This window comes from Carassius auratus, unplaced genomic scaffold (assembly GCF_003368295.1).
Source record: "Carassius auratus strain Wakin unplaced genomic scaffold, ASM336829v1 scaf_tig00017721, whole genome shotgun sequence".
Classification (NCBI taxonomy): Eukaryota; Metazoa; Chordata; class Actinopteri; order Cypriniformes; family Cyprinidae; genus Carassius; species Carassius auratus.
In genome coordinates this window covers 313,167-325,503 of record NW_020524808.1, presented here as the reverse complement: position 1 = coordinate 325,503, position 12,337 = coordinate 313,167, and the positions used below count along the sequence as shown (strand labels likewise).

The 12,337-nt window shown below is 37.1% G+C and overlaps 1 protein-coding gene across 1 annotated transcript in view; it reads right to left on the bottom strand.

Annotated features, from left to right (window-relative positions):
* The window catches only part of LOC113075831 (transmembrane protein 132C-like), a 198,645-nt gene that overhangs the window by 78,585 nt on the left and 107,723 nt on the right, over nucleotides 1-12,337 (bottom strand). The window contains exon 3 of the mRNA XM_026248491.1: nucleotides 11,471-11,611. Within this exon, the coding sequence (XP_026104276.1) occupies nucleotides 11,471-11,611 (141 nt within the window). The remainder of the gene's footprint in view (nucleotides 1-11,470; nucleotides 11,612-12,337) is intronic.

Genomic DNA, 12,337 nt, shown 5'->3' with positions numbered 1-12,337 from the left:
TAAACACACAAACACACACACTCACAAACCTTATCAAACAGCTTTTTTCTTGTGTTAACATCTGTCACCGCTGATCCGATCACAAGTGGTCAGCTGAGACAAATTACTTTACTTTACTTTAGTTTACACCTGATCTCAAAGTGCAGTCTCCAATGACTACTTGTGATTGGATTTCATTACGGGATGGGTTTCTGATTTCCTGATACACAGGTGTTGTCCAGGATGCATCAGAAAAACAGTGTGTCATGTGTGTCACTGACTGTGATGGGATCATAATATGATTCTAAGATGCACCAAAGCCCATTTACTGTACATCCTGTGTTTAACACTACTGGATGGCACTGGAACACCTGGTTGGTGTACATTTGGGAGATAAAAATAGAAGTCTGATCGGCATGCATTACAGAATTTATTTTTATTTTTTTAACTGATGTAAAGTATGAATAAGCAGGCCCTAATTAAAGAATTCTAAAAATCATAAGGAAAAAAAATAAACAAAAAGCAGAACAACAAGAACAAACTTATGTGAATCATAATAAACTTCTGAACATAGTATTTTAAATAAGTTCACATAAAACTTTACATATTCTATTACAAACGTGAGTATAAAATAGAAAACCATACAAATGGAGTGTAATTTAGGGATTCAGGCAGACTAGACTAGTAGATTTAAGGATAAAAACACTTGCTGTACAAATCTGTCTCCATTGGAGTGGTGGTTTAATCCCCCTGTAATATATGTATTATTTGACCAGTGGGCAGCTTCTGAAAGCAGCATGTCCACAGTTCCAGTTTTAAAAAAATCCTGCTGTTTTGCCAGCTCTAAAGCCTGAGACAAATCTACTGGAGAGCTTGAAAATGTGTACCCAAGACTGAGTCATGAACAAACTCTCTAGCATAATTCTTAAAATTACTGTTTCCGTATTACATATGTATCCTGCTTATCCTCTTTTAAGCTGAAAGGGTCTCACTCACAGACCTGTTCAAGCTTCTGCACACAAATAGAACAAAATGAACTAAACTTTCTCATTTGGAAATACATACAACATGTGCTCTTGTTTGTGAGATATGAATACAATAAAAATATAATTCAATAAAAAAAAAAATCATAATTTACTTACCTTCATCCAATTCTACTTAGCAATATTTCATTTCTTCCGTGAATGTATATTCAAACCTAAATTGAATATTTATGCATTTGAATTACAAATAAAAGTCCTATTCATTACATAATTTTAACAAAGCAATAAACTTCATGTGATGCATATTTGTCAGTCACACATACATTTCTGTAATAGTGCTAACAACAAATCAGGTTTAGCACCAATCAATCCAATTTGTTTCAGTCACATATATCAGTTACAGTGGGGAAAATAAGTATTTAGTCAGCCACCAATTGCGCAAGTTCTCCCATTTAAAAATATGAGAGAGGCCTGTAATTTTCATCATAGGTACACTTCAACTATGAGAGACAAAATGTAAAAAAAAAAAATTATTTGCAAATTATGGTGGAAAATAAGTATTTGCTCACCTACAAACAAGCAAGTATTCTGTCTCTCACAGACCTGTAACAAGTTCTTTGAGAGGCTCCTCTGTCCTCCAGTTGTTATCAGTATAAAAGACACCTGTCCACAACCTCAAACAGTCACACTCCAAACTCCACTATGGCCGAGACCAAAGAGCTGTCAAAGGACACCAGAAACAAATTTGTAGACCTGCACCAGGCTGGGAAGACTGAATCTGCAATAGGTAAGCAGCTTGGTGTGAAGAAATCAACTGTGGGAGCAATTATTAGGAAATGGAAGACATACAAGACCAATGATAATCTCCCTCGATCTGGGGCATTTCAAGGTCCTGGAGTGGCCTAGCTATTCTCCAGATCTCAACCCCATAGATAATCTTTAGAGGGAGTTGAAAGTCTGTGTTGCCCAAAAACATCACTGCTCTAGAGGAGATCTGCATGGAGGAATGTGCCAAAATACCAGCAACAGTGTGTGAAATCTTGTGAAGACTTACAGAAAATGTTTGACCTTTTTTCGCCAACAAAGGGTATATATCAAAGTATTGAGATAAACTTTCGTTATTGACCAAATACTTATTTTCCACCTTAATTTACTAATAAATTCATAAAAAATCCTTTTTTTTTTTACATTTTGTCTCTCATGGTTGAAGTGTACCTATGATGGAAATTACAGGCCTCTCTCATCTTTTTAAATGGGAGAACTTGCACAATTGGTGGCTGACTAAATACTTATTTTCCCCACTGTATATTTTAACTTATTGATTTTTTTCCCACAGCTAGCCATACTGTAAAAGTTTATACTTGAAATGAATACATTTTTCACAATTTATTACACACACACACACACACACACACATACACAGATGTCATATGTCAAATGTCATGTGTACATTTAAAATACAAATATAAAAACATAAAAATCATTATTCAGCTCCAAAAATGACATTAGAATTTTGTAATATTGAAACGCAGTATCGAATATTAATAATTCATCTGGCTTGATGCTGTTAACACTGCTTTCATTTGGCTTCAGAAGACTTAATGCACATGAGACTACTTTCGTGGTACTGAATTTTTAGTTAAGATGTTTTAAAATCATTAAATGTTCTCTAAAACTTTTTAGAAGCTCAATCAGTTCATCTTTCTACCATCCATATTTCGGCCAAACCAAGTGTGAGGCTAAAGGGTGAGGATCTGGGCAGTTTTGTTTGTGTAATCTATTAAATGTTTTCCTCAGGGTGTTCACATCTGAAATCAGCCACGTATGAAATCAAAGTCTCAGGGGCAGCAAAGAAATTAGCCGCTGTTTACTTGCGTTCATCCAAGAAAAGGCACTTTAGGAGGAAATTAGCGGAGTGAAGCGATGCGTTTCAGAAGTTTGCAGCTCAAGTGTTCTGCGTATATGTGTCTGTGAGCTGTTAGGAAGTGAGTGCTGGAGGGAGGCCCAGAGGTATTTCTTTCTATGTCCTTAATAAAGAGTTGGATTAAAAAAAGACACACCTGTGCTCACATGTAGCCCCTTAGCAAGCATACAGATATACACAAATAAAACAAAGAGGCCCCTCAGCAGCTTCAATTCTGAAGACACATCTGTGGCCACACTCCTGCAGGGATTTTCACATTCCTGCACATCTATGGCCTAAGAATAAAGCAACATGAACAGTCAGTTTTCATTTATATTTCTGTATCGTTGTCTGCGTCGCCGTGCAGTACACATACAAATCGCTAGTCTGCAGTGTCCATGGGCATGTTGCTAGTGTATCCCGCAGACCACGACAAAATTCGAAGAAGAAGCGGCTCGTTGGAGAAGCATTATAAATAAATATCAAATCATTAAATCATAATTTAAAACTACAAAAAGGAGACAGCAATGGAACAGAACAAGATGTATTCTTTTAGTCTCCACAAGGACTTGTATCACGACAGATCAACATTGTTTGTTTGGACAACTACTAATGTGTAATGCAATGTAGTATAATAAATGAAAAGACAATATATATTAAGTGCACATAAACACACAAAACTAATATATATATATGGAGGGAGGGGTTCTAGCAGACAAATCAAAGGGCTTGCAGTCCATGTAGAATTGACGCGCTGTTAGATTTTTGGAGAAGTGCGCTTCAGGCTAAGGCGTAGGCTACGTTTTAGGATGTGCAACTGTGCGTAGGCTACGGCATAGGTCCGACGCAGAAGTATAAATCAGAACTAACAATAAAATAGGCTGCATATGTATACTATGCACTTTCCGTCTCTGATTGCGGGAAATTACATACTTTTCTAGCAAATTTAACCTTTGATCTGTAAATTCTTTATAGGTTTAAAAAGTAAAGTAATTTACACCTCAGGTCTATGCACTTTGCTTCCTGGGATGTTTTTAAACCTATTTCTCTGCAACTACTCAAAGATACCATTGTTAATATCAAGAAGTCTTCACTGGATTCTTCTGTTCTGAATAACGTTCGCCCTATCTCTGTTTTACTATTTATCTTTAAGGTATTGGAAAAAATTGTGTTTGATTAACTCCAGTCTTTTTTCTCAGCTGCAACGGTATTTATGAAATTTTTCAGTCTGGCTTTAAATCTGCACATTGCACTGAATCTGCCCTCTTGAGATTGTTGTTTCAATGTTGATGTTGCCCTCTTGTTTCAATGTTGAAAACTGTTCTGCAGCTTAATATTTTAGTAAAAACTGATACATTTTCCAGATTCTTTGATAAACTGTAACTTTTGATCAATGTAATAAGTCTTGGTTCAATAAAAGTATAGTTTTCTTATCATACTGATGCCATCTTTTGAACAGTAATGATTTTAGTGCATAAGCCAAGCAACTGTTAATGAGATAAATATGAATGTACAAGAGTCGTCCTTGTGGTTGCCTTTGATAACCTACTATTTTCAGTGGACTGAGATAATGGAGCACACTAATCCAAATTTTGCATACTTTATATTACTTTCATACCTGTTTATTAAATTAAACAGGTTTGAAAGCTGGGATGCAGCCTCGTTCTTTAAGCACACTATTATATAGTATGTGTGTGTCTGAATGAGCTCTGGGCCTCTGAATACATACACTACTACTGTGTGTAAGACTATTTATTCTTTCTTTGTGTCTGGAAGCTGCACTGTTCACTGTTCTCTGTGGAGCTATTTCGTAGTAAAATATTAAACGGTACACAGCTCATAGACACACACACACAGATAGACCACTAGTGTAAGCTGTTAAGTCAGTGTTAGTTCTCCCAGGGCCTTTCCTGATGTTTCATCTCTCTTCTATTCACGTTCACAAACACAAATCTATAAGGGCAATTGGTTATTTACCCCGGGAGAGTTGTAAAATGTTTCAATTTATGACCAGAGTAACTCTATGAATGGACTTTATAAACCCACAGCAGAGTTGCTCTTGACTCAGAATCACTCGGACTGTGGCAGATGAGCAAGAATAATCAAATTATATAAAGGAAAAACATAAACATTTGATTAGAATTTTTGTTTACTACATCAAGGAATAATTTTCATACATTATTCTACAGTGAGGTTCCAGATACTGTTACAGACTTTTTACCAATTTTATATTTGTCACATGTCATAATTTATTCACAGGTGCTTCTCAAAAAAAATTATTTTATTTCAGTAATTCAACTCAAATTGTGAAACTGGTGTATTAAATAAATTAAATGCACACAGACTGAAGTAGTCTTAGTCTTTGGTTCTTTTAATTGTGATGATTTTTACTCACATTTAACAAAAACCCACCAATTCACTATCCCAACAAATTAGAATATGATGACATGCCAATCAGCTAATCAACTCAAAAAAACCTGCAAAGGTTTCCTGAGCCTTCAAAAATGGTCTTTGACAGTCACTGACACCATTCACAAGGAGTGTAAGTCACAAAAATTAATTGCCAATAAGCTGGCTGTTCACAGAGTACTGTATACAAGCATGTTAACAGAAAGTTGAGTGGAACGAAAAAGTGTGGAAGAAAAAGATGCACAACCAACCGAGAGAACTGCAGCCTTATGAGGATTGTCAAGCAAACTGGATTTAAAAATGTTAGTGAACTTCAGAAGGAATGGACTGAGGCTGGGGTCAAGGCATCAAGAGCCACCACACACAGACGTGTCAAGGAATTTGGCTACAGTTGTCGTATTCCTCTTGGTAAGCCACTCCTGTACCACAGACAATGTCAGAGCCGTCTTACCTTGGCCAAAGAAGAACTGGACTGTTGCCATTGGTCCAAAGTCCTTTTTTCAGATGAGAGCAAGTTTTGTATTTCATGTGGAAACCAAGGTCCTAGAGTCTGGCGGAAGGTTGGAGAAGCTCATAGCCCAAGTTGCTTGAAGTCCAGTGTTAAGTTTCCACAGTCTGTGTGATTTGGGGTGCAATGTCATCTGCTGGTGTTAGTCCATTATGTTTTTTGATAACCAAAGTCACTGCACCCTTTTGTCAAGAAATCTTGGAGCACTTTATGCTTCCCTCTGCTGATCAACTTTTTGAAGATGCATATTTCATTTTCCAGCAGGATTTGACACCTCCCCACACTGCCATAAGCACCAAAAGTTGGTTAAATGACCATGGTGCTGGTGTGCTTGACTGGCCAGCAGACACATCAGACCTGAAGCCAATAGAGAATCTATGGGGTATTGTCAAGAGAAAAAAATGCCAATTTGAGGCTCTAATTAAAGCAAAAGGAAGCCTGTTTCACACATAATCCGTCTGCAGTGTGTATGCGTTTCATATTTTTTTACGCACCCGTGTTAACGGATACCAGCGTTCACGTGGTTGTGGTCCATCAGCATTGTACTTTATATGTGTTTTTCATTTCAACAATGTTAATAAAATGATCAAATTCATTCAATGGCACTCTTAATTTGTTATTTTTACCGGAAAAAAAATGGCTAGTGGAAATTCACATTGGCTGGTGATCAAAAAAGTTAATTTAGAACCCTGGACGTAACCCATGTCCCCATTTTTCAAAATGCTTATAAATCATACAGAATGAGTTTTTTTGAGAAAGTAAAAATGCACAAAGTGTTCTGTGAGGGTTAGGGTTAGGCGTAGGGTTGGTGTAGGGCCATAGAATATACAGTTTGTACAGAATAAAACCCATTACGCCTATGGGATGTCCCCACTTTTCACAAAAAAGTGTGTGTGTGTGTGTGTTAGGGATGTTGATTTAATGTGATAATATAATTCATTAATTATGAAAAATAGCGTAAATATAATATAAATATAATAATATTATTATTATGTTATATTTTAGACATGATAGTGTGAAAAATAAATAACATGAGGAACGGACGGCAGCCCAGAGTGAGTGGAGCCGGTGGACGGTAGACATGGAGAAAGGAAAAATCTAAATCATATGACCCCTTTAATTGACAACCCTAATATATATATGTAAATATATAATAAAAATAATAATTATTATATATTCCCAAGCCCTATTTATACATGTGACAAGACTGAAAAGCTGAAAGTGAAGTTTTTCTCTTTTCTGCAGAAATGACAATAACGTTCAAACCAAGAAACTTCAAAAGAGTGTAACTAAGTCCCCTTGCTATTCGAGTGGCTTTAGACTTGTGTCTAAAAGCATTTGGTTAGTGTTCATTGAAATGTAGCTGTAAACTTCTGGGGGGTCATGGGTTAGCCATTCCACAACATTACGCTTCAGTGGAGTACTCTGGTATACAAGCCATTACTTCTCTCAGATACTCACACACAGATGGAGTCGGGAATCACTAACCAATCGCCTGTCCTGTTGCCCCTGTCCTATTAACCTCGTTCCTCTCTCTCGCGCGCTCCCCTTCGAACTGTAGCCTTCAGCGTATACATTGAGTTTTTATAAATGTAATGCATTAGTCTTGTGGTATCTGGCCTAGGCTGACCAGCTCACTGCCCTATAGTTTACCACAGTTGCTTAAGCACTTGCAAGCAAGAAAGAGAAATAAATAAAAAGGAAAGAAAGAAAACTCTGTATTTATCTATCCATCTATTTCATTGTAGTTACTATAATTATATGTTTGTTGTTGGTGAGGTTTGAGAAATTGAATCATACAGAAAGAAAGAAAGAAAGAAAGAAAGAAAGAAAGAAAGAAAGAAAGAGAAGATAGTTCCAGAATAACTATGAACAAAAAGATTAAATCTAAGTTTAGCATTAGACTTTTGACTTTGGGCTCCAAAAATAACATAAAAACCACCATTTTTGTTTAAAATTCCAAATATTTAAGAGCAAAGTATCAAGAGCACAAAAAGGTACATTAAAATGAGCCAAAAACAACCAATAATATACATATACATGCATATTATGTGCAAGCACATAATCACCACCCTCTTCCTCATTTACAACACCTGCATTTCATAGAGAGGCATGCTCATGTAAAAACTACAAGTACTCAAGCAGCTATGATAAGATAGCCTGGCATGCTATACTAGGTTCAGAGCTTCATCTTGCTTTGCTAGTGTAAACCCTGTGAGCTATGGATACTAGGCTTTAGTTATGTTTGTCTAGGAGTTAACTTACTGTATATTTTTACAAACCACACAAACACCCATAAAGACAAATAAGCACAATTGTATTTTATCATTATTATTCTCTCTGCACCTTTCATGAATCTGAAGATGGGAACAATTTATGTTGCCATTCTAATTAATGCCCCTTTAGCGGTCACGATTTGAACTCGGTCATAGCATTAATTTGAACAATTGTGGCCTAATGGTTAGAGATTCTGACTTGTTATCCAAAGGTTGTGAGATCGAGTCTCTGGCCAGCAGGAATTGTAGGTGGGGGGAGTGAATGTACAGTGCTTTCTCGGCCTTCAATACCATGACTGAGGTGCCCTTGAGCAAGGCACTGAACCCCCAACTGCTCCCCGGGAACTGCATCATAAAAGGCTGCCCACTGCTGTGTGTGCACTTTGGTTGGTTTAAAATGCAGAGCATGAATTCTGATTATGGGTCACCATACCTGGCTGTGTGTCATGTCACTTTCCACTTTTTAATGCTTTAAAAGAAAATCGCTGTACTGTACTGTATTTATGGAATGTGCCTATGAACAGTGGAACTGGAGGGAAGGAGTTTTGCCCCTCTGTTTACTCAATGGCAAAAACACAAATTTACTCTTTGCTTCTCACTAGGTGTTTGTGCAACAGCCGAACCTGTGATAAGAATAAACTAATAAACAATTACTTTTTTTTCTTATTATTCCTCTTCTCTACCTCCATCTCTCCTGTCAGCGTGTGACTCACCGCAACAACTGAATCAGAGAAGCATTTAAGTGCAGGAACCAATTTTCCCCACCGTATAAAAACCACATGAGTACAAGAGCTGAGCAATTACTGGCGACGATGACAGCTTTAGGGTGACACTCGGGTTGTAAATTTCTCACTCCGCATGCCATTGGGAGATTTCTACACGCTTTGGATATCAGGACAGACTCCCATAAATCGCAGAAACGTCTATTAGAATTCCCATTCCAGCGTTCCTCTCTCCTAACCCATCTCCTCACACTGCCTGGGGAGCTAACCTAGAGCGTGCTAACGGCGCCGCAGTCATCAGGGTGACTGCGATGGGAAGACGAGAGGGACTGCGAGGAGCTAATTTTCACAGAAGGAGAACAGCGGGGCTGAGGAGGCTGTCGATGTTATGCAGAGGATTCGCTGAATGGCTGAGAAAGGAGAGATGTCGGAGACACAGCGAATGTGCTGGAAATCCACGTAGGAGGACTCGCTAAGCCTAATCAATCAAAGAGTGTGTGCGGTGATTAAAATGCACTCAGGTGGAATTTGTTACACTGAAGAGCTTTCTCTCCTTAAAGGAAGAAAAAGAGCCAGTGAGTGGCAGAAACTGAAATAGGAGCCCAGCTTGAGAAGTCTTGGACCTAATCATTCTCCTACAATGCTCTTCAACACTCCAACTACACTGTACAAACCCAAAAAAAGTAACCAAAAAAAAAAAAAGAGACCTCTCAATAGTGTGATAGTGATGCACATTATATTCTGTGGCTGAGCATAAAAAAAGTGAGTCTCAAGTATGTCCAGGTCACATTTCTCTGTTTCAAAATATTTAATGTATTATTAAATTTTTAAAGATTAATAAAGAACTCATTTATTTTTAGATAGCTCGTTAAGTATTCTTTATAATTAACCCTTCTAAGCTGTTGGTGTCTGGGCTAATTTGGGCTAAAGTTCTTCTACTACTTTGTTTATTTTTTTAAAGATAAGAGATTTTGTGACTTGTTATACTTACACACGTTATACTTCAGTAAAATAAAAGTACTAAAATGTGTTATAATATTAATTTCACAATAAATCCAAAAGCAAGACATGAAAAAAAAAAAAACTAGGGAGTTGAAATGGCAACTGTAAATAAATAACCCTCTGCTGCAATCTACTGATTATAATATTAATTTAATGTCAATTTCATCCTAAAAGTCTTTGTTTTCCGCCAGGAGACATTTTTGGTAATTTTTTTCATGTAATCTTTATGAATGAAATGTGAATCTTTAAAGGGGTCGTGGACTGAGAATTCAAATTCCTCTTGATCTTTTGACATATAACAGGTCAATGTACTAGAAAAACATTCTGTAAGTTGCAAACCTCAAAACTTTCTTGTTAGTTCAAAAACAGCTTTTATCGAAACCAAGCTCAGAAAATGACTTGTTTTTCAATGTGCCACTTGACATGACGTAATAGTGTGACAAAGCACTGCCTCCGCAGGAGATCAACACCTGCTTCTACATCACTGGCTCTTTAGCACCACCACTGATAGACTTTTGTATGTCAGAAATAGAGCGGGACATCAGTTTACTGTCAGGGATTTGTTGTGTCACACTGCACCACATCCAGTGTAGACAGAATCGCTGATATCGCTGAATAATTCTGTTGCCTAAAGTCGCATTACACCGCTCGCGTCCAGTGTAAACACAGGGTGAAGTTAGCAAATAGCTCCAGATCGTGACAATGAAACGCTGTTTGTTTGTTTGCTTTACTTTGCTATGGACTCATTTTTAAACTAGAAAGTATGATGCAGGCTTTTCAAAGAGACAGTAAGTAAACGATTATGCAGCACTGAGTCTTACTAGAGTAGATCCAACCATAATGTCACAACACAGAAGTGAGGGTAAACATGCTTTTACCACTAATGCATTATTTGTTCCAGACCATTTGATATATAGTATTTACAATTTTTTTACTCAAATGACCCATGTTGTTTTCTGAGTACATCACAGCAGCATCCATCTGTTATTTTAATAAGTGATACTGTTAGCCAATCACAGCAGTGGGCGTTTCTTGAGAGTCTTGAATGCGCCCCGCCCAGAAAAAACAGACCATTCTGCAGAGAGGCTCAAAAACAGGATATAAAATTGTCTATTACTTCTAAATGATGATGTTTTTTAATATAAAATCACATTAACATTATAAATGAACCTCAAGAGGACATAATAAAATAATAATATTATGATGTTTATTTACATTTACAAGATTTAACTAACGTTTAACTAACGTTAGCCTAAAGAGTTGTTTAGTCAACAGCATTTAAATGTAAATTACATGTTTAGGTGCTCTCCTGCGATTACCAGGCTTGGCAAATAAAATTATATGGTAAATAACATTAAACTATATGTTAATCCCACTATCATTATTTACGGTGTTTCTCAGTTTCTGACAAACACGAGGCAGGAGAGGTTTCTGTGAGGGTCTCAAGAGTCTCTACCTTTATATCACAACTGAGCTTCATCGGAAGTTTATGAGCTGGCTTATCTTTATGCCTAAAAGTTCTAAAGAATGCTCCATGCATATGGTCAATTAAGCAAGTTTCCTTCATTAGCTGGTTCAGGTGTGTTTAATTGGGGTTGAAGCTAAACGTTGCAGGACACAGCCCTCCAGAACTGAGTTTGGAGACCCGTTTTAGATTAAGCAGTGACTGACATCATAATGTTACTTACTTCTCATTGGTGGTGCTGGCCTTCCTCTGGCAGAACATGGACAGGGAGGAGGAGCCAGGAACTACTTCTTGCTTGATTTCCCACGCTGCCAGATTACTGGGCTTCACCACCATGAAATTAATGCCTTCCCCATGCTGGACTCTAAGGAAATCAAGAACACAGGATTTGAACACTTTAAACAACACACCCATAAACTTATTTACTTAACATAACCTTATACAAATCATGCTCAAACACATATTTTTGTTTTTAATTTAGAAAATGCAGCCCCTTAATAACAACATATTGCTTTCTTATTACTTGTTTAATAAATAATCATCTACTACAAGGTATAAAATCCCTAGCAGATGACTCACATTAATATTTAGGATTAATTCTACATCCAATTTGAAAAAAGCAACCACATGGGGGTGTATATCACCCTTTTTCAAGAGTTTTACAGTGTTAGTACAGCTCTCTGCAATAAAATGGCTAATAAATGAGTTAGCTAATGCATATTAAACTGCTGTTCTGCTATACATTTATGTACTTTATAAAGTATACCGTATACAATTATATAGTAATATGTGGACGAGGATATGTGCATTATTTTATTGATAAATCTCTGTCCTCTGAACTTGTCTGCTGACTCATCTAGACATCACCTTGGCAAGACACTGCAGACTTTATTAACACACACACACACAAGTCACTCTATCTGCCTTTCAATGGCCTTGGAAACATCAGAGGTGAGATTTCCTAACTTAAACAACACTGCCAGCTTTCCTCGGTGGCCCTCTCACTCTATTCTCATGGTCTGGCATCACTATTTATTCAGAGTCTGATGTCAGTGGTTCCCTTTCAATACTTCACTCGTACTGCGTCGAA